The following is a 23,813-nucleotide window of genomic DNA, read 5'->3' on the forward strand; positions in this document are numbered from 1 at the left end:
GAGCCAGAGGTAGTCAGGAGATTGTCCCTCAAAGGTGAACTGGATGAGTCTTTTGCATGCTCTTTGTGTTTCTGGCTCAGTTGAGTACATAAAACCCGTCCCTTCAATTCTGACTCCTGGCGAGTACGTAAGAAAGGGTAATCCACAGTCTTTACTATCAGGAAACTCCTCCTACTTAAGGACATGGGACTCTTTTTTAGTTTTAGTGGCTTAAAACAACAACCATTTTATTATCTTTTACAATTCTGTGGGTTGACTGGAATCTGCTGGAGGCTTCATGTGATGTCACGTGGGGCTGCACTCATTTGGGGGCTTGTATTTTTATGGGCTGGATTGTCCAAGATGGCTGACTCACGGGGCTGGTAGTTGGTGCAAGCTCAGCTAGGGTTATCAGCTTTAGTGTCTTGATTCTATCCTACACAGCTTCTTCATGTGGCTTGGACTTCTCACAGCATAGTAACTGGGTTCTAAGAAGATGTATTCCAAGAACAAGGAAGCAGAAGGTACTAGTCATCTTAGGCTGGGGCTCAGAAGTCCCAGAATATCATATCCGCTCCCGTTGTATTGGTAAAAGCAGTCACAGGGCCAGTCCGGATTCAACACAATGGGAAGTAAGCTCCACCCCTTGACGTGAGGGGCAACAAGCATGTAGAGGGAGGGGAGACTTTTTTTTGGGGGAGGCATCTTTGGAGATGAGCTGCCACAAACAGCTTGGAGTGTATTCTAACTCATATAATGACATTGGAATTTTTTTTTTTCAGTATCCCAGCACATTTTATTAAAAATCAAATGAAAAACTTTTATTATCATTTAATGTAAATAGATATTTGGTCTTATAAACATTCTTTTTCTTTTTTAATTGTGGTAAAAGTATATATAACACATTTGCCAATTTAACGTTTTTAACATGTGCAGTTCAGTGACATTGACTACATCAGTCTGGTTGTGCCACCCACACTGGATATTTTTAATTTTTAAAAATTTTGCCCATTTGATAGACAAATAATATTATCTTACTTAAATTTGCATGTCCTTAGTTTCTAGTGAAGAAGTCTACTGGCGAAGTGGTTCGGGCACTTGCCTGCTAACCGAAAGGTTGGCAGTTCGAATCCACCAGCTGCTTTGGGGGAGAAAGGTGTAGCAGCCTGCCTCCGCAAAGAGTACAGCCTTGGAAACCCTGTGGGGCAGTTCTGCTCTGTCCCGTAAGGTTGCTATGAGTCGGAATCACCTGGACAGCAATGGGTTTGGTTTGGTTTTGGCAGTTGCTAGTGAGGTTAAGAATTATATATATGTTTGTAGGACATTTGCATTTTTTCTGGGAATTGTTTTCGTATCCTTGTTTGTTTTGTCCTTTATGATTTCTTATCAATATATTGGAGCTCTTATATGTCATGGATGTTAATCTTTTGTTAGTTTTGTTGCAAATTTTTTTTCCCGTTTGTCTTTTAGCTTTACTCATGATGTCCTTTGCTGTTTGAAATTTCATGATGTTCATGTAGTCAAATCTATCAGTGTTTTCTTTTATGTATTCTGGGTTTCATGTACTCCTTGGGAAGGCCTTCCCTATCCTAAGATCGTACATATATTTTCCTCAATCTTCTCTATCTGTAAGCTTCAACTAGTTACCCATAGAGGTTGTGAGGTTTTCATATCCATTATATGAGTTGGGTATATACCAACTTCTTATTAGTCATATACCACATGTATATTTCAAGTGTTGGCCTCCTCGAATGGCACAAATGGCCAATCAAAAGGTTGGCAGTTCCAACCATGGAAGAAAGGCCTGGCCATCTGCTTCTGAAAGGTCATAGCCATGAAAACTGTATACTCTGAAACACATAGGGTCACCATGAGCCAGAATGAGCTTGGCAACTGGTTTTGTTTTTGGTCTTATATTTCAAGTATAGCAATTCAGTAATATTATTTAAGATTGAGTGAAAGTTTTAAATTTTCATAAAGTTGATTTGCTGACTTGTGATTTATTCTGTTGCATCAATGCTTAGAAGGATTTTCCTTTTAGGATCTGATATTAAGTTCTATTTATTTTTTTCTGTTTATTAACTTCTTTATGTTTTTTAATTTTTTGTTTAACTCATTCATCTGGAGGTTACTTTGGGCTACAAACCATTTACTACTATAACATTTATTCAGTAATACTCAGTTATTTAAAAAAAATTTTTTTATTGTACATTAGGTAAAAGTTTACAGAGCAAACTAGCTTCCCTTTTGATAGTTTGCACATAAAGCATTGCGTGACGTTTAGTTTCACGCCCCACAGTGTGTCGGCATGCTCATTTCTGCCCTAGGTTCCCTATTTCCTTTCGTCCTGATTTTCTGCCCCTTCCTGCCTTCTTATCTTTGTTACGTGCATATGTTGCCTTTTTGGTCTTGTATAATTAATTGTTCTAAGAAGCATATTCCTTTTGGATGTTGTTTATTTTATGGGCCTGTCTGTTGTTTGGCTGGAAGGTGGTCTGTAAGAATGGCTTCAGTTCCACGGTAGAAGGGTGTCGTAGGGCCATAGTCTCAGGTTCTTCCAGCCTCTGTCAGACCAGTAAATCTGGTCTTTTTTGTTCTACGATTTTTCTCTGGCTCTGTTCAGGACCCTCTGTTGTGATCCCAGTCATAGCAGTTGGTAGTGGCAGCTGGGCACCACCTAGTTCTTCTGGTCTCATGGTTGTATAGGCTGTGGTTCATGTGGTCTATTAGTCCTTTGGAGTAATTGCTCCTTGAGTCTTTGGTTTTCTTCACTCTCATTTGCTCCAGATGGTAAAAGACCAATAGTTGTATCTTAGAAGGACTCTTTTTTTAAAACAGAATATTGAAATATGTAGATTTTATTAACAAGTGGGAGTTCAATATAAGGCAGGGGTACCAGACTCGGGCCAGAGATGTATAGCAAGTCAGTGCAGCTGGCTGATTGAAGACAAATCAATAGAAATATAATCAAACTACCTTTTCTTTTTATTGTGCTTTAAGTGAAAGTTTACAAATCAAGTCAGTCTTTCATACAAAAATTTATACACATCTTGCTGTATACTCCTAGTTGCTCTCCCCCAATGAGATAGCACACTCCTGCCCTCCACTGTCTATTTTCATGTCCATTCCATCAGCTTCTGACCCCCTCTGCCCTCTCATCACCCCTTCAGACAGGAGCTGCCCACATAGTCTCATCTGTCTACTTGATCCAAGGAGCTCATTCTTCACCAGTATCATTTTCTATCCCACAGTCCAGTGCAATCCCTGTCTGAAGAGTTGGCTTTGGGAATGGTTCCTGTCGTGGGCTACCAGAAGGCCTGGGGACCGTGACCTCCGGGGCCCTTCTAGTCTCAGTCAGACCATTAAGTCTGGTCCTTTTCTAAGAATTTGAGGTCTGCATCCCACTGCTTTCCTGCTCCCTCAGGGGTTCTCTGTTGTGTTCCCTGTCAGGGCAGTCATCGGTTGTAGCCGGGCACCATCTAGTTCTTCTGGTCTCAGGTTGATGTAGTCTCTGTTTATGTGTGACCCTTTTTCTGTCTCTTGGGCTCATAATTACCTTGTGTCTTCAGTATTCTTCATTCTCCTTTGGTCCAGGTGTGTTGAGACCAATTGATGTATCTTAGGTGGCAACTTGCTGGTGTTTTAGACCCCAGACACCACTCTCCAAAGTAGGATGCAGAATGTTTTCTTAATAGATTTTATTATGCCAATTGACTTAGATGTCCCCTGAAACCATGGTCACCAAACCCCTGCCCGTACTACACTGGCCTTTGAAGTGTTCAGTTTATTCAGGAAACTTCTTTGCTTTTGGTTTAGTCCAGCTGTGCTGACCTCTCCTGTATTGTCTTTCCCTTTACCTAAAATAGTTCTTATCTACTATCTAGTTAGTGAAAAACCCTCTCTCACCCGCCCTCCCCACTCTCGTAACCATCAAAGAATATTTTCTTCTCTGTTTAAACTACTTTTCCAGTTCTTGTAATAGTGGTCCCATACAATATGTGTCCCTTTGCAATTGACTAATTTCACTCAGCATAATGCCTTCCAGATTGCTCCATGTTATGAAATGTTTCATGGATTCATTATTGTTCTTTATTAATGGGTAGTATTCCACTGTAATCAAACTACTTTTAACTCAGTTCTGATGTGACAAAGTTCTGCTGCTATCCATGAGGTCTTCACTGGCTAAGGCTTTTCAGAAGTAGACTGCCGGGTCCTTCTTCCTAGTCTGTCTCAGCCTGGAAGCTCAGCTGAAACCTGTCCTCCATGGGTGACCCTGCTGGTATCTGAATACTGGTGGCATAGCTTCCAGCATCACAGCAACACGCAAGCCCACACTGTACGACAAACTGACAGACACGCAAAGAATGAACAAATCTGTCTTAGAAGAAGTACAACCAGAATGCTCCTTAGAAGCAAGGATGGCGAGACTGCATCTTACATACTTTGGACATGTTGTCAGGAGGCATGAGTCCCTGGAGAAGGACATCATGCTTGGCAGAGTACAGGGTCAGCGGAAAAGAGGAAGACTGTCAGCGAGGTGGATTGACACAGTGGCTGCAACAATGAGCTCAAGCATAACAATGATTTTAAGGATGGCTCAGGACTGGGCAGTGTTTTGTTTTCTTGTGCATAGCTTTCTGGTTGTACTTCTTCTAAGACAGATTTGTTCGTTCTTTTGGCAGTCCACGGTATGTTCAATATTCTTCACCAACACCATAGTTCAAAGGTGTCAGTTTTTCTTCGGTCTTCCTTATTCATTATCCAGCTTTCACATGCATATGATGCGACTGAAAATACCATGGCTTGGGTCAGGTGCACCTTAGTCTTCAAGGTGACATCCTTGGTCTTCAAAACTTGAAAGAGGTCTCTTGCAGCATATTTACCCAGTGCAAAGCGTCTTTTGATTTCTTGACTGCTGCTTCCATGGCCGTTGATTGTGGATCCAAGTAAAATGAAATCCTGACAAGTTCAATCTTTTCTCCGTTTATCATGATGTTGCTCATTGGTCCAGTTGTGAGGATTTTTGTTTTCATTATGTTGAGGTACAATCCAAACTGAAAGCTGTGGTCTTTGATCTTCATTAGTAAGTGCTTCAAGTCCTGTTCACTTTCAGCATTATGCAGTTTTGTCATCTGCATAATGCAGGTTGTGAATGAGTCTTCCTCCAATCCTGATGCCCCGTTCCTCTTCACGTAGTCCAGCTTCTCGGATTATTTGCTCAGCATACAGATTGAATAGGTATGGTGAAAGAATACAACTCTGACGCACACCTTTTCTGACTTGAAACCAATCAGTATCCTCTTGTTCTGTACGAACAGCTGCCTCTTGATCTACGCAAAGGTTCCTCATGAGCACAGTTAAGTGTTCTGAAATTCTCATTCTTTGCAGTGTTATCCATAGTTTGTTATGATCCACACAGTCGAATGCCTCTGCATAGTCAACAAAACACAGGTAAACATCCTTCCGGTATTCTCTGCTTTCAGCCAGGATCCGTCTGACATCAGCAGTGATATCCCTGGTTCCACGTCCTCTTCTGAAACTGGCCTGAATTTCTGGCAGTTCCCTGTTGATACACTGCTGTAGCCGTTTTTGAATGATCTTCAGCAGAATTTTGCTTGTGTGTGATTTTAATGATACTGTTCTATAATTTCCACATTCGATTGGATCACCTTTCTTGGGAATAGGCATAAATATGGATCTCTTCCAGCCAGCTGGCCAGGAAGCTGTCTTCCATATTTCTTTGCATAGATGAGTGAGCACCTCCAGCGCTGCATCTGTTTGTTGAAACATCTCAATTGATATTCCATCAGTTCCTGGAGCCTTGTTTTTCGCCAGTGCCTTCAGAGCAGCTTGGACTTCTTCCTTCAGTACCATCGGTTCCTGATCATATGTCAGCCCTTGAAATGGTTGAACATGGACTAATTCTTTTTTGGTATAATGACTCTGTGTATTCCTTCCATCTTCTTTTGATGCTTCCTGCGTTGTTTAATATTTTCCCCATGGAATCCTTCACTGTTGCAACTCGGGGCTTGAATTTTTTCTTCAGTTCTTTCTGTTAGTGGAGCTTGTGTGTTAGTATGATGCTAAACAGGCGTCAGTGGATTTTCTAGACTAAGACACACTAGGAAGAATGGCCTGGCAATCTACTTCTGAAAACCAGCCAGTGAAAACTGTATAGATCACAGTGGTCTGATCTGCAAATGGCCATAGAGATGCCACAGGACCAGGCAGCATTGTTTCGTTGTGCTGAATAAGGGTCACCATGAGTCAAGAGCTGACTTGATGGCAGCTGACAATATCTAAAAGCCTCCCGGAGAGAGATATTCACTCTCCCTGACCTGAACTCCCATAGCACTATAGCTGCCCCTTGGAAAACTTAGGATTTCTTCTCTGAAGTTTAGTTTGTCACATCCTTCTCGTCACCGCTAGCCCGAGAGTGCCTTTAGGGCAAGAACTATGTCTAATACATTCTGGGACCACAGACAAGGTTCAGAAATTGCGGTGTGGGTTTTAGTTCTTAACAACCTTATGAGGGAGGTACAACCTACAAAGAAGAACTGACAGTAGTAGCATAGAGGTTTAAGATGCAGGCTCTTGGAAAAATCGCAGAGCAAGGAGCTCTGAAAATTCTCTTCTCCGTAAAGGCAGTGAGAAGACTGGTAGTTTCACAATAAACTTTTTCAGAACTCTGGAAATTAGTCAAAAGTTTACAGCATATCTGGGAAGCATTTATGTAGAAAAATGGCTGAATCTTGTAAGAACAGCAAGCCTTGGAGCATTTTAACCTGCCCTAATCCCATCTTGCCCTCCAGACCTGTGGTAACTTTGAAAGCCAATGGCTTATGGTCATGGTGAAAACCAGCAGTCTGGCAGCCAGTGGAGAGGGCAGAAGGAGGTCAGAGCTCTTTCAAAGCCTCATTTTCAGAAAATTGTTATTTGACCAGTCTGGTAGTTCTTGGAACACCCTATGTGCAAAGCTGTCTTTATTTGACCTGACTCTGAGCTCGCCCAGTGTGAAAAGCGTCTACCCTGGTTTGTTTGTTGAAACCATTACAATTGATTAACGTTGTCAGTTCCGTGTAGTCAATCCTGACTCATGGTGACCCCATGCACAACAGAATGAAACACTGCCTGGTCCTGTGCCATGCCCATGATTGGCTACAGATTGAACCATTGTGACCTATAGGGTTTTCATTGGCTGTTTTCAGAAGTAGATCACCAGGCTTTTCTTCCTAGTCTGTCTTAGTCTAGAAGCTCCAATGAAACCTTTTCAGTATAATAGCAACATGTAAACCACCAATGACAGATATGTGGTGACTATGCATGAGGTTCATCTGCTGGGAAATTGAACTTGGGTCTCCGGCACGGAAGGCGAGAATTCTAGTGCGGAACCACCATCGCCTCTGAACTTTGTTAGCAGGAGGAAACAACAGTAAGCTAACAAAAATGCTTAAGCAGCTTTACTCTAACACATGGAGTTGCTATGAGTTGGGATTGACTTGATGGCAACGAGTTTGGTTTTTTATCAATAAAAACCATCTCTGAAGGAGTCTAGGTGCTGGACTTACTAGAAAAAACCTTTGAATCAGCTATTTTAAATATCTTGAAAGAACTAAAAAATGATGTGTAAAAAAATAAAGGAAAGATTGAGAACATCATCTCATCAAACAGTGAGACTATCGATAAAGAGATAGAAATTACATACAAAAAATAACCCACTTTATTTATTTTCGTGCTTTAAGTGAAAGTTCACAGCTGAAGTTAGTTTCTCATACAAAAATTTATATGCGCATTGTCATGTCACACTAGTTGCTATCCTTACAGTATGTTAGCACACTCCTCCTCTCCACCCCGAATTTCCGGTGTCCATTGAACCAGCTTCTATTCCTTTCTGCCTTCTCATCTCGTCTCCAGACAGGAGCTGCCCATTTACTTGAACGAAGAAGCACACTCTTCATGAATATCATTTTATGTCTTATACTCCAGTTTAATCTTTGTCTGAAGAGTTGGCTTCGGGAACAGCTTTAGTTCTGGGAACAGAGAGTCCAGGGATCATGTCTTCTGGGGTTCCCCCAGTCTGTCAGACCATTAAGTCTGATCTTTTTACTGGGATTTGAGTTCTGCACCCCACTCTTCTCTTGCTCTTTCAGGAACTGTAGTGTTCCCTGTCAGGGTGGTCATTGGTGGTATTTGGGCACCATCTAGTACTTCTGGGCTCAGGCTGATGGAGTTTCTGGTTTATGTCTCTTGGGCTAATATTTTCCTTGTGTCTTTGGTGTTCTTCATTCTCCTTTGCTCCGGGTGGGTTGGGACTAATTGATGCATCTTAGATGGCCGCTTGCTAGCTTTTATGACCCCAGACACCATTTACCGAAGTGGAATGCAGAATATTTTCTTAATAAACTGAAGTACGTGTCCCCTGCTACTATGGTCCCCAAACACCTGCCCCTGCTACTCTGTACCTCAAAGTATTTGGTTGTATTCAGGCAACTTCTTAGCTTTCAGATTAGTCCAGTTGTGCCGACTTCCCCTGAATTGTGTGTTCTCCTTCCCTTCACCTAAGATAATTCTTGGCTACTATCTAGTTAGAGAATACCCCTCTCTGTCCCTCCCCATCTTCGTAACCATCAAAGAATGTTTTCTTCTGTGTTTAAACCTTTTCTTGAGTTCTTATAATGGTGGTCTTATACAATATTTGACCTTTTGCGGTTGACTAATTTCACTCAGTATAATGCCTTCCAGATTCATCCCCGTTGTGAGATGTTTCCGGATTCGTCCTTGTTCTTATTGTTGCGTAGTATTCCATTTATGTGAATACACCATAATTTGTTTATCCATTTGTCTGTTGATGGGCACCTTGGTTGTTTCCATCTTTTTGCTATCATAAACAGTGCTGCAGTGAACATGGGCGTGCATATATCTATTCATGTGAGGACTCTTATTTCTCTAGGATGTATTACAAGGAGTGGGATTGCTGGATCATATGATACTTCAATAATTAGCTTTTTAAGGAAGTGCCAAATCGATTTCCAGAGTGGTTGCACCATTTTACATTCCCACCAGCAGTGTATAAGCGTTGCAGTCTCTCCACAACCTCTCCAACATTTATTATTTCGTGTATTTTGTGTTTCGTTGGGGTGAGATCGTATCTCATTGTAGTTTTGTATTGCGTTTCTCTAATGGCTGATTGTGAGCATTTCTTCATGTATCTGTTAGTAGCCTGAATTTTTTCTTTGGTAAAGTGCCTGTTATATCCTTTGCCCATTTTTTAATTAGGTTATTTGTCTTTTTGTTGTTGAGGTTTTGCATTATCTTGTAGATTTTAGAGATTGGACCCGGATCAGATGTCGTAGCCAAATATTTTTTCCCAGTATGTAAGTTGTCTTTTTACTTTTTTGGTGAAGTCTTTTTTTTTTTTTTTTTATTGTACTTGAGATGAAGGTTTACAGAATAAACTACTTTCTCATCAAACAGTTAGTACACACATTGTTCTATGACATTGGTTAACAACTCCACCACATGTCAACACTCTCCCTTCTCAACCCTGGGTTCCCTGTTACCAGGTGGTGAAGTCTTTGGATGAGCATAAGTGTTTGATTTTTAGGAGTTCCCAGTTACCCGGTTTCCCTTGTGGTGTTTCTGCATTGTTAGTAATGTTGCGTATTCTATTTATGCCATGTGTTAGGGCTCCTAGTGTTGTCCCTAGTTTTTCTTCCATGATCTTTATTGGTTTAGATTTTATATTTAGGTCTTTGATCCATTCTGAGTTCTTTTTTGTGTATGGTGTGAGGTATGGGTCTTGTTTCATTTTTTTGCAGGTGGATATCCAGTTATGCCAGCACCATTTGTTAAAGTGACTCTCTTTTCCTGGTTTAATGGACATTGGGCCTTTGTGAAATATCAGCTGCTCATAGGTGGATAAATTTACGTCTGGATTCTCAACTGTGTTCTGTTGGTCTATGTATCTGTTGTTTTACCAGTACCAGGCTGTTTTGACTACATCGCGGTATAGTAGGACCTCAAATCAGGTAGTGTGAGACCTCCCACTTTGTTCTTCTTCTTCAGTTATGTTTTACTTATCCAGGGCCCCTTCTCTTTCTAAATGAAGTTGGTGATGTGTTTCTCCATCTCATTAAAAAAATGTTGGAATTTGGATCGGGATTGCATTGTATCTGTAGATTGCTTTGGGTAGAATAGACATTTTCACAATGTTGAGTCTTCCTATCTGTGAGTAAGGTATGTTTTTCCACTTATGTAGACTCTTTTGGTTTCTTGCAGTAGGGTCTTACAGTTTTCTTTGTATAGGTCTTTTACATCTCTAGTTAGACTTATTCCTAAGTATATTATCTTCTTGGGGCTATTGTAAATGGTATTGATTTGGTGATTTCCTCTTCAGTGTTCTCTTTGTTGGTGTAGAGTAATTACAGTTAATTTTTTATGTTTATCTGATATCCTGATACTTTGCTGAAATCTTCTGTTAGTTCCAGTAGTTTTCTTGTGGACTCTTTGGGGTTTTCTGTGTAAAAGATCTTATCATGTGCAAATAGGGATACTTTTCCTCCTTCCTTACCAATTTGGATGCCCTTTATTTCTTTTTCTAGCCTAATTGCTCTGGCTAGGACCTCCAGCAAAATGTTGAATAAGAGTGGTGATAAAGGGCAGATATCCTTGTCTGGATCCTGTTCTCAAGGGAAATGCTTTCAGACTCTCTCCATTTAGGGTGATGTTGGCTGTTGGCCTTGTATAAATGCCCTTTATTATGTTGAGGAATTTTCCTTCTATTCCTGTTTTGCTGAGAGTTTTTATTAGGAATGGGTGTTGGACTTTGTCAAATGCCTTTTCTGCAGGTATTGATAAGATCATCTTTTGTTTTAGTTATGTGATGGATTACATTGATTTTTTTTCTAATGTTGAACCATCCCTGCATACCTGGTATGAATCCCACTTGGTCATGATGAGTTATTTCTTTTTGCATGTAGTTGAATTCTGTTGGCCAGAAGTCTGTTGAGGATTTTTGTGTCTATGTTCTTGAGGGATACTGGTCTATGATTTTCTTTTCTTTCTTTCTTTTTTTTTTTTTTTGTGGTGTCCTTACCTGGTTTTGGTATCAGGGTTATGTTGGCTTCATGGAATGAGTTTGGTAGTAATCCGTCTTTTTCTGTGCTCTGAAATACCTTTAGTAATAGTGGTATTAACTCTTCTCTGAAAGTTTGGTAGAATTCTCTAGCGATGCATCAGGGCCAGGGCTTTTTTTGATGGGAGTTTTTTTTTTTTATTACGTTTTCAATCTCTTCTTTTGTTATAGGTTTATTTAGTTGTCCTATCTCTGTTTGTGTTAGTTTAGGTAGGTAGTGTGTTTCTAGAAATTTGTCCATTTCCTCTAGGTTTTCAGATTTCTTGGACTACAGTTTTTCATAATGTTCTGTTATGACTCATTTCATTTCAGTTGGGTTTGTTGTGATATCGCCCATCTCATTTCTTATTCGGGTTATTTGCTTCCTCTCCTGTTTTTCTTTTGTCAATATGGCCAGTGGTTTATCGATATTGTTGATCTTTTCAAAGAACCGGCTGTTAGTCTTATTAACTCTTTCAGTTGTTTTTCTATTTTCTGTTTTATTTAATTCTGATCTAATTTTAGTATTTTTTTTCTTCTGGTGCCCAGGGGCTTCTTTTGCTGCTCTCTTTCTATTTGGTCGAGTTGTATGGTTAATGTTTTGATTCTGGCCCTTTCTTCTTTTTGGATGTGTACATTTATTGCTATAAGTTGACCTCTGAGCACTGCTTTTGCTGTGTCCCAAAGGTTCTGGTAGGATGTGTTTTCATTCTCTTTAGATTCTGTGAATTTCTTTATTTTGTCCTTAATTTCTTCTACAACCCAGTGGTTTTTGAGGAAGGTGTTCAGTTTCCATGTATTTGATTTTTTTTCCTTTTTCTGTTACTGATTTCTATTTTATGGCTTTATGGTCAGAAAAGATGCTTTGTAATATCTCAGTTTGGATTCAGTCAAGTCTTGCTTTGTGGCCTAATATGTGATCTACCCTGGCGAATGTTCCACATGCATTAGAAAAGAAAGTATACTTGCCTGCTGTTGGGTGGAGTGTTCTGTATATGTCTGTGAGATCAAGTTTGGTTGATTGTGGCATTTAGATCTTCTGTGTCTGTATTGAGGTTCTTTCTGGATGTTCTGTCCTTCACAGAAAGTGGTGTGTTGAAGTCTCCTAGTATTATTGTGGAACTGTCTCTCTTTTCAGTGCCGTTAGAGTTTGTTTTATGTATTTTGGAGCCCTGTTGTTAGGTGTATAAATATTTATTATGGTTATGCCCTCCTGGTGTATTGTCATGGATTTTGCTTTAAAGTCTATTTTGTCAGAGATTAATGTTGCCACTCCTGCTCTTTTTTGATTGTTGTTTGCTTGACGTATTTTTTCCATCCTTTGAGTTTTTGTTTGTGTGCTTAAGTCTGAGGTGTGTCTCTTGCAGTCAGCGTATAGACGGATTGTGTGTTTTTTTTTATCCATTCTGCCCTTCTCTGTCTCTTTATTGGTGCATTTAGTGCGTTTACATTCAGCATAATTATTGCTAGGTATGAGTTTAGTGCTGCCATTTTGATTTTTTTGTTGTTGTTGTGGTGGTGGTGTTGACAGGTTCTTTGTTCCACTTAATTTTGTGTGTTGAGTCATTTTTCTTTCTTTTCGTCCTTTCATTGTGGTTGATTTCGTATTTGCTGAGTCTTTATGTTTTTCTTGTTTTTTATTTTGATGTGTACTATTGTTAGTTTCCTTTGTGGTTACCTCAATATTTACTTCCATTTTTCCAAGTTCAAACCAATCTTTTATTTCTTTATATCACCTTGACTTTCTCTCCATATGGAAGATCTATGACTACATTATTCAGTCCCTCTTTTTTGTTTTAATGTCATCTTTTACATATCGACATCTCTGTTTCCCTATGTTCAGTTCAGTGTTTTAGCTTTGATTTATTTTTGTGACTTCCTTATTTGGGTTGATATCTGGTTGTTCTGTCCTGTGTTCTAGTCTTGGGTTGTTATCTGATGTTATTGATTTTCTAACTGGACAACTCTCTTTAGTATTTCTTGTAATTTTGGTTTGGTTTTTACAAATTCCTTAAACTTCTGTTTATCTGAAAATGCCCTAATTTTGCCATCATATTTGAGAGACAGTTTTGCTGGATTTATAATCTTGGCTGGCAGTGTTTTTCCTTCAAGGTTTATATATATCATGCCATTGCTTTCTTGCCTGCATGGTTTCTGCTGAGTAGTCCAAGGTAAACGTTATTGACTCCCCTTCGTGGATGACTTTTCATGTATCCCCGTGTTGCTCTCGAGTCAATTCCAACTTATAGTGACCCTGTAGGACAGAGTAGAACTGCTCCATAGAGTTTCCAGGGAGCGCCTGGTGGATTCGAACTGCTGACCTTTTGGTTAGCAGCCAAAGCACTTAACCACTATGCTACCAGGGTTTCCCATTTATCCCTAGCCACTCTTAAAATTCTCTGTTTATCTTTGGTTTTGGAAAGTTTGATTATAATATGTCTCAGTGACTTTCTTTCGGAATCTCCCTCTTGTGGGATTCAATGAGCTTCTTGGATAATACGTTCTCATCTTTTATGATACCAGGGACATTTTCTGCCAACAAATCTTCAACAATTCTCTCTGTATTTTTTGTTATCCATCACTGTTTTGGTACGCCAGTCACTCGTAGGTTATTCTTCTTGATAGAGTCTGACATAATTGTTAGGAAGTCTTAATTTTTCAAAATTCTTTTATCTGATTTTTCCTCAAATAAGTTGGTGTCAAGTGCTTTATCTTCAGTCTCACTAATTCTGCTTCCATTGCCTCAATTCTGCTCCTGTGACTTTCTGTTGAGTTGTCTAATTCTGAAATTTTGTTGTTAATCTTTTGGATTTCTAGTTGCTGTCTCCGTATGGATTATTGCAGCCTGTTAAATTTGTCATCATGCTCTTCTATAATCTTCTGAAGTTCTTCTCTTGCTTTGTCTATGTGTACCTTGGCTTGTTCTGTGCTTTCCCTGATCTTCTTCCTGATCTGTTGAAGAGTTCTATATATTAATCTTTTGAACTCTACCTCCAGTAATTCCAAGAAGTTCTGTCCTTCCAGAAGTTCTCGATTCTTTTTTTTTGGGGGGCGTTTGGTGAAGCCATCATGGTCTGCCTCTTTATGTGATTTGATATCGACTGTTGTCTCCAAGCCATCAATAAATTATTATATTTATTTATTTTGTTTGCTTACTGTGTCCCAGCTTCTTGTTTTATTTTATTTTGATATGTCCTAATACGCTGGTTGTGTAAGCTAGTTGGATTATTGGTGTCTTTGAAGCTCTCACATCCTGTCACCACATGGTCAGAGCTGTTACTAAGTATGTGAGTCCCGGAGTCCATTTACTTTTCTTGTATGGATTCAGCTCAGGTGTCCAGGTAGTCGGTCACCAAGTGTGTGGTGCAGGCTCTCACCTACAGTCCTAGACGGGCAGGGGTGTTTGGAGTAGGCACAGGTATCTGACTGCAGTAGGGGTCATGTGCTGAGCAAGGCAGAGGGCCGATGGCTGCCCCTGAGTGTCTGGGAGGCAAGTGCATCCCTGTTCCCTAGAGTGCATTGGTGGGTGGGTTTTCAGCCAGACTCTGAACACCGAATGCTGTTGACTGTAAGGACTAGGAGGCACCACTTATTCTTGAACCCCTGTCGCGGGTAGTGAGGTGGCATGGGTGGAACCACCAGTCCTCAGGCCCCTGATGGGGATATGCAAGGACCCTGGTTAATGGGCAGGTCAGTGTCAAATGTCACAAATCTGCCACTTCACCATACAGCTGAAACAGTTGAAGTTAGACTTCAGGTACGTACCCTGTTCTATTGTACTAATGAGGCCCTGCACGGTTGAAATGGGCCCATACATGTCTGTGCGTGGGTGAAAGGCATGCAGAGTCCGTGGACCCATTATGCCTGTGCCTAGGCAAAGGGGCTGTGGCTACCCTGATTTCTCAGATTAGGGAAGCTGGCAGATTATTTTTTCCTGTTTGTTAATTTGTTCCCTCTCCAAAGCCGGGAAGATGGCTCAGGACATGTGACGCGTCCTACTTTTGGCCCAGGGTGCACTGAATAGCTGAAGCCAGGTTGGGAGCCAGTGCGGATTGGAGAGGAGGCAGGTGAATGGGAGAGAGATTCCTCCCAAAGGGGATGTTTTTTTTTTGATCTGTGAGGTAGGTTAGACGCATGTACTTATCTTTTGCTGATTGAGCCACTTATTGCTGGTCCTGGTGGCTTGAGCAGACTCTCCACCGCCAAGTCTCTCCCGATGTAGAATATGCACCCTGAGCGCCACTGCTTGCCTTACCATGCATGCCAGCCAACCCAGCCTGCAGCATGCCAGTGCTGGCCAGGTCAGGCCTGGCAACTCCTCGCTGCTGAATCATTTCTCCCTCCCCTTGCCACGCAGTTGGATTCCTCAACTTTGCCTTTGATGTTCAGGGCTCCTAGATTGTCATTTATAATCGATTCACTTGTCTTTTCAGGTCTTTGCTGTAAGAGGGACCGCAGGAGGCATCTGACTACTGTGCCATCTTTGTCCCACCTCTAACCCACTTTAAATATGAAGACATAGAGACAGAATAAAAGTAAAGGGATGGAAAGATACAGCATGCTAATGCTAATCAAAGCCAGAGTTGCTGTATTAATTTCAGACAAAACAGACTTCAGAGCAAGGAAAAGTATCAGGGATGAAGAGGGGCATTACATAATGATAAAGGAATTCTTCAAAAAGGCATAACAATCTTTCATGCATATACACCTAACAGAATGTTAAAATACATAAGGCCAAAACAGAACTGCAGGGAGAAATAGACAAATCCACTATTATAGCTGGAGACTCCAACACCCCTTTATCAGTAATTGACAGATCAGCAGGCAGAAAATCACTAAGGGTATAGTTGAACTGAACAGCAACTGGATCTAGTTGACATTAATAGAATACTTCAACCAACGACTGCAGAATACACATTCTTCCCAAGTTCAAATGGGACATAACCAAGATATACTATATCCTGGACCACAAAACCTACCTTATAAATTTAAAGAATAGGAAGGATACGAAGTATGATCTCAGGCCACAGTGGAATTAAACTAAACATCAAGGACTGAAAGATAGCTAGAAAATCCCATCACATTTAGAGGTTAAGCAACACGGTTCTAAATAACACATGGGTCAAGTAGGAAACTCAGGAGAGATTAAAAATATTTTGAAATAATGGAAATGAAAATACAACTTACCAAATTTATGGAATGCAGCCAAAGCAGGGCTTAAAGGGAAATTTATAGCACTGAATGAGTATACTAGAAAAGAAGAAAGATCTAAACCAATAAGCTTCTACCTTAGGAAACTGGTGAAAGAAGAGTAAATTAAATCCAAAGTGAGCAGAAGAAAATTAATAATAAAATCAAAGTAGAAATCAATGAAATTGAAAACAGGAAATTAATAGAGAAAATCAATGAAACCAAAAGCTGGTTCTTTGAAAAGATCAATCAATAAAATCGATAAACCTCTAGCCAGGATAACCAAGGGGAGGGGTGAAGAAAAGACACAAATTACTAATACCAAAGAGGGGCCATCACAACACGTACCATTGACATTACAAGGATAATAAAGGAATATTATGAACAACTCTATACCTACAAACATGATAGCTTGTATAAAATGGACCAATTCCTTGAAAGACACAATGTACTAAAACTCACCTAAGGAAAAACAGATAATCTGAATAGGCCTATATCTATTAAAGAAATTGAAACAACAATCAATAACCTTCCAAAACCTTCCTAAATAACCTTCCTAAATGTGCCAACTAAAACCACAAAATTCTTAGAAGAAAATGCAGAGCCAGCACTGTCAGGCCTAGCTTTTTAACAATGGATTAATATAATAACAAAAGCACAAACAGTAAAACACAAAATAAATAAATGAGACCTTTCATCAAAAGACTTTATCAAAAAAGTGAAAAGACAAGCTACTAACTGGTAGAATATCTTTAGAAACCATATATCTGTTAAGAATCTAATAACCAAAATATATATGAACTCTCACAACTTAACAGAAAGACCAATAATCCAATAATAAAATAGGCAAAGGACTTGAATAGACATTTCACCAAAGAGGACATTAAGTTGGCCACCAAACACATGAAAAGATGGTCAACATCATTAGCCATCAGAGAGATGCAAATCAAAACCACAATGAGATACCATTTCACTCCCACTAGGATCGCTAAGATTAAAAATAAATAACAATGTTGGAAAGGATGTGGGGACATTGGAACCCTTATCCATTGGTAGTGGGAATGCAAAATGGTACAGCCATTGTGGAAAACAATGAGGCAGTTCCTCAAAAAACTAAAATGATCCAGCAATTCTACTCCTAGGAATATACCCAAAAGACTTGAAAGAAGAGACTCAAATAGCTATTTGTATACCAGTGTTCATTGTAGCACTATTCATAATAGTCAAAAGGTGGAAAGAACCTAAATGCCCATCAACAGATGAATGGATAGACAAAATGTGGTATATACAGACAGTGCTACGCAGCCAGTAGGAGAAACGAAGTCTTGATACATGCTACAATATGGATGGAGCTGGAAGATATGCTGAGTGAAATAAGTCAATCACAAAAGGACAAATATTGTGTGACTTCACTTGTATAAAAAGACAAGAAACAGCAAATGGATACAGACCCAAGTTTATCAGTGGTTACCAGGAGTGGGAGGGGGGAGCAGGCTGGGGGGTTATTGCTTATGGAGTTCTGAGTTTTGGTTTATGGTGATGGAAAAATCTCAATGACTAAGAGTAGGATTGAAGTCCCTGATGGAGAAGGAGAAAAGTGGGATGCAGAACTCAAATTCTAGTAGAAAGACCAGACAATGGTCTGACTGAGACTGGAAGGACTCTGTAAGACATGGCCACCGGACTCTGTTAGCCCCAAAATAAAACCATTCCTGAAGCCAACTCTTCAGACAAAGATTAGACTGACTATAAGACACTAAATGATACTTGTGAAGAGTGTGCTTCTTAACTAGATAAAAATGAGACTAAATGGGTAGCTCCTGTCTGAAGGTGAGATGAGAAAGTATAAAGGGACAGGAACTGAATGGACACAGGAAATACAGAGTGCAAAGGAGGAGTGTGGTGTCAATTATAGGGAGAGCAACTAGGGTCGCATAACAACATGTGTATAAACTTTTGTATGAAAAAATAACCTGAACTGTAAACTTTCACTTAAAGCACAATTTAAAAAAATTTAAAAAAGGGCTGTTCAGCTGATTATTGTACACACTGTCAATGAGTTGTATACCTGTAAAAAGTTGAATTTGCGAAAGTTGTGTGATAGGCATATTTACAACAACAACAATAAAAAAGCTGCTAAGGCTGCCTACATATAACCAAACACTTCATGGGTGTTGCTTCCTTGGTTCGGAGGTTTAGGGTCATGGTTTCATGGGACATTCCAGTTAATTGGCCTAATAACATTTAGTGCTTCTGTTCTGTCTCCTAGTTCATTGAGTAGTGCCTGGGGCTTTAAAAGTTTGCAAGTGGCTTTGCAGTGCACAAGTGGTCTGTGTTCTAGAGTAAAGTAGAAAGAAGGAAAGTCAGGAATTGGAGGAGGAAATGGAATGTGTGGCTAATTGCCTCTGTGAACACCTGCCTTCTCTGTCTTGAGACCAGAAGATCCAGAACAGAATTTCAAATTTTTATGGACTCCAGACTTTCTGGAGCCAGGGAGGCTGGATGAACTTCTGAAACTGTTGCCCTGGGATAGACTTTAAACCTTAAACCAAAAATACCTCCTGAAGTCTTCATATAACCAAACAGTAGTTTAACTTAATTAGTAAAGAATGTCTGCTTTGGCATTACGCTCTTTTAAGAACTATCTATACGGGATAAAATTGACAATAGCAACTCAAAAGGTTAGATAGAAACCTTAAGGGCAGTGAGTTTATGTTAATGGGGGAGGAACAACTTAGAAAAGGAGGGTGAAAATGGTTGCACAACTCAAAGAATGTAATCAGTGTCACTGAATTGTACATGTAGAAATTGTTGAATTGGTGTATCTTTTGCTGTGTATATTCTCAACAGCAACAACAAAATAGATTACAGAAGTAATAACCTTCCAAAACAGAAAGCCCAGGCACAGATCGTTTCATCAGGGAATTCTACCAAACATTTAAAGTAGAAATAATACCAATTGTCTACAATCTGTTCCAGAAAGTAGAAGCAGAGGTGATACTTATTAACTCATTCTATAAGGCCAGAATTACCCTAATACAAACCAAAGACATTACAAGAAAGAAAATTACAGACTAGTACACCTCATGAACACAGATAAAAAAATCCTCAGAAAAATATTAGCAGATTGACTTGAGCAATGTTTAAAAGGTATGCTACAACCAAGTGGGATTTATTTGAGGTATGCAAGCCTAGTTCAACATTCACAAATCAATTAATGTAATCTGTCAACAGGCTAAAGTAAAATATGACTATATCAACAGGTGCAGAAAAAGTATTTGACAAAAATCTAATACCCATTCATGATGAAATCTATCATGAGGAATAGAAGAGGACTTTCTCATTTCCTTATTTTTGTAGATAATGGATATCTACAAAAAACCTGCAGTTAACATAATAATGGTGACAAGTTAGATGATTTCCCTTTAAGATCGGTAACAAGACAAGGATGTCCCTTCCTATTCAACATCTTAATGGAATTTCTAGCTGGTGCAATAAGATAAGAAAAGGAAATAAGTTTAAGATTCTGAAGGAATAAATAAAACTGCAGATGGTATGGTTATTTATGTAGAAAATTTCAAAGGATTGACAAACCTCCTGGAATTAATAAGTGTTTATTACTAGATTTCAGGATTCAGGGTCAATACAAACTTTCCTATATGCCAGCAGTGAACAATTGGAATTTGAAATTAAAAACATCATTTACATTAACACCAAAAAAGAAAGGAAATAGGTATAAATCTAACAAAATATGTGTAAGATCTATATCAGGAAAATTACAAAACGAATGAATAAATAAAAGAAGATCTAAATGAAAGGAATTCCCTGTTCTTGGGTAGAAAGACAATTCTTCCCAACTCGATCTGTAGATTCGATGCAATCCCAGCAAAATCTCAGCAAGTTATTTTGTGGATCTTGGAAGACAGATTCTGAAGTTTATATGGAAAGGCAAAGACCCAGAATAGCCAACACAATCATGAAGAAGAACAAAGTCAAAGGACTGGTGCTACCGAACCTCAGGACTTACTGTATAGCTACAGTGATCAAAACTGTGTGGTATTAGTAAACCCACCCACTGCCGTCGAAAAGAATAGCTAAATAGATCAATGGAACAAAATATATAGCTCAGAAATAAGTCCACACAGTCAACTGATGTTTGACAAAGGAGCAAAGGCAGTCCAGTGGAGAAAGAATAGAACTTTCAAAAAAATGGTGCTGCAACAGCTGCACACCGATGTGCATAAAAAAGAATCTAGACACAGATTTTACCTTTTGCATGAAAATTTAACTCAAAATACATCAGACAAAGATGCAAAACTATATAATTTCTAGAAGATAAATAGGAGAAAATATAGGTGACCTTGGGTTTGCCAGAGCTCTGGTGGCACAGTGGTTAAATTGCTCAGCTGCTACCAGAAAGGTCAGTGGTTTGTAACCACCAGTGACTCCGCAGGAGAAAGATGTGGTAGTTTGCTTCTGTAAAGATTTACAGTCTTGGAAACCCTATGGGGCGTTCTACTTTGTCCTGTAGGGTGGCTACAAGTTGGAATTGACAGCAGTGGGTTTTTTAGGTTTTGGGTCTGGCAATGAGTGTTTAGATACAACACCAAAAGAATAATTCATAAAAAAATAGAATGATAAATTCAGTACAATTAAAACTTCTGTGAAACACACTGTTAAGAGAATAAAAACACAAGGCAAAGACTCAGAGAAAGTATTTGCAAAATACATATCTAATAAAAGTATCTAAAATATACAAATAATTCTTAAAGCCCAACAATAAGAAAACAAACAACCCAATTATAAAATAGGCTGAAGATATGAACAGAAAACTCCCCAAAGAAGATACATAGAAAGCAAACAAGCATTTGAAAAGATGCTCAACATACGTCATTAGGGAATTACAAATTAAAATAATGAGATACCACTACATATGTAATAAACAAGCAAACAAAAACCAAACCCACTGCTGTCGAGTTGATTCCGACTCGTAGCAACCGTATAAAAAAAATAAATCTGCCCCATAGAGTTTCTAAGGAGTGCCTGGTGGATTTGAACGGCCAGCCTCTTGTTTAGCAGCCATAGTACTTAACAGCTGTACCCTTCAGAGTTTCCATACCTAGTAGAACGGCTGAAATACAAAACACTGACAACATCAAATGCTGGTAGAATGTGGACCAACAGAAACAGTCATTCATTGCTAATGGAAATGCAAAATGTTCTAGCCACTTTGGAAGACAGTTAACAGATTCTTAGAAAGCTATGTGTAGGCTTACCATATAGTCCACAGTTGTGTTCCTGGATATTTATACAAATGAATAGAAAATTTTTATCTGCACAAAAATCTGCACACAAGTGTTTATAGTAGCTTTATTGATAATTGCCAAAAATTGGAAACAACCAATATGCCCTGCGATAGGTGAATGGGTAAACAGCCTGAGGTGTATCCATGCACGGGAGTATTATGAGCTCTCAAGCTACAAAAAGACATGAAGGAACCTTAACTGTATATTGCTCAGTGAAAGAAACCAGCCCGGAAGAGCTACATGCTGTATGAGTCCAACTATATGACGTTCTGGAAAAGAAAATACTATAAAGACAGCAAAAAGATACGTGGTTGCCAGGGGCCTGGGGGGAAAGGGGAAGGGATGAATAGGTGGAGCATGGGATTGTTCGGTGGTGAATCTTTTGCATGGTACTGTAATGGTGGGTACGTGACATTATGCGTTTGTATAAACCCATGAAACTACAACACAAAGAGAGCCCTAGTGTAAATTATGAACTTTGGTTAATAGTAATGTGTCAGTATTAGTTCACCAGTTGTAACAAATATACCACACTGATGCAAGATGTTAATAATAAGAGAAATTGTGTGCAGGGGGAAGATGGGGTATGTGGGAAGCCTCTGCACTTTTTTCACAATTATTATTTTTTTAAACCTGAAACTGCTCTCTAAAATAAAGTCTATTGAAAAAAACTAAATAGAAATTCTGGTGTTGAAAAGTACAATAACTGAAACAAAAAATTTGCTCTAATTAATAGCACATTTGGTCAGGCAGAAGATAGAATCAAGGAACTTGAAAATAGGTCAATTGAAATTATCTAGTCTGAGGAACAGAGTAAAAAAATGAATGAGGAAAAATAAACAGAGCCACATTGTTTCTGGGACACTATGAAGAGTTTCAGCGTTGCATAATAGGGGTCCCAGAATGAGAAGAAAGTGAGAGAAGGGGAAGAAAGAATAATTGAAGTAATGGCTGGAACTTCCAGATTTGATGAAAACCATTTATGCGTCAAAAAGGTCAGGGGGCTGGAAGTAGGATAACCTCAAAGAGATCTACACCTAGATACGGCACAGTCAAGCACTGACGCCAAAAAGAAGCAAAATCTTGCAAGCAGCAAGAGATGCCAGTCATCACACAAATGGATCTTTAAGATTAACTGCTGATATCTCATCAGAAATCATGGAGGACAGAAGGCAGTGGGATGACATATTCAGAGTCCTGACAGAAGAAGATCGTCAACCAAGAATTCTATATCTAACAAAACTGGTCTTCAAAAATGGGGGAGGAATCAAGGCATTCTGAGATAAACAGAAACAGAGAGGATTCATTACTATCAGACTTTCCCTACAAGAGTTACTGAAATGAATCCTTCAGTTTGACATGAAAGGGCACTAGACAGTAACTCAAATCTACATGAAGAAATTAAGAGTACCAGTAAAGGTAACTATATAGGTAAATATAAAAGATAATACAAATGCATTTTCTTGTAACTCTTACCTGATGAAAAAAAAAAATAAACCAATAATTATAAATCCCCTTTGATAGGCAGACAGCATATAAAGATAAAATTTGTATGACAGGAGCAGAAAGGAGAGGTGAGAAAATGGAGCTATGTAGGACCAGAGTTTTTATATACTATTGAAATTAAATTGTTATTAGTCCAAACTTGGTTGTTATAAATTAAGGTAATTGTAATCTCCAAGAAAATTCGCTAAGAAAATTGCTAAAAAAATATAGTGACAGAAACAACAAGGGAATTAAAATGGTACACTAGAAAATATCTGTTTAACCCAAAAGATGATAGTAATGGAGGAATACAGAAACAGAAAAGATAAAAGGAAATAAATAGCAAAATGGCATATGTAAGTTCTACCTTACCAGTGATTACATAAAATGTACAGGATTAAACAATTCCATTAAAAGGCAGAGATTGACATAATGGATTGTATGTTATTTACAATAGATACACTTCAGTTTCAAAGATATAAATGAGTTGAAAATAAAAGGCTGGAAAAAGACCATGCAAACAGTAGCCAAAAAAGAGCTGAAGTAGCTGTGCTAATATCAGTTTAAACAGACCTTAAGACAAAATTTTCTTAGTAGAGGCAAAGGATATTTTATAATGATAAATGGGTCAGTCCATCAAGAAAACATAACAATTATAAATACATCTAACAACAGAGCTTCAAACTACATGAAGTAAAACTGACAGAACTGAAGGGAGAAATAGACAATTCAACAATAAT

The 23,813-nt window shown here is 39.0% G+C and overlaps 1 protein-coding gene and 1 long non-coding RNA gene across 15 annotated transcripts in view; one reads left to right on the forward strand and one right to left on the reverse strand.

The window, feature by feature from the left end:
• The window catches only part of CDK20 (cyclin dependent kinase 20), a 106,322-nt gene that overhangs the window by 29,957 nt on the left and 52,552 nt on the right, over positions 1-23,813 (forward strand). The window contains exon 9 of one of the 14 annotated variants that reach the window (XM_049895579.1): positions 15,526-19,937. The exons of the other annotated variants lie outside the window; for them this stretch is intronic. Coding sequence (XP_049751536.1) covers positions 15,526-15,538 — 13 coding nt within the window. The 3' untranslated portion in view covers positions 15,539-19,937. Of the gene's footprint in view, positions 1-15,525; positions 19,938-23,813 lie in introns of those variants that run through there. 14 annotated transcript variants of the gene reach the window in all.
• The window catches only part of LOC126082731 (uncharacterized), a 155,352-nt gene that overhangs the window by 6,815 nt on the left and 124,724 nt on the right, over positions 1-23,813 (reverse strand). The gene's annotated exons all lie outside the window — the stretch shown is intronic.

The sequence above is a fragment of the Elephas maximus genome, chromosome 9 (assembly GCF_024166365.1).
Source record: "Elephas maximus indicus isolate mEleMax1 chromosome 9, mEleMax1 primary haplotype, whole genome shotgun sequence".
In the NCBI taxonomy this organism is placed as follows: Eukaryota; Metazoa; Chordata; class Mammalia; order Proboscidea; family Elephantidae; genus Elephas; species Elephas maximus.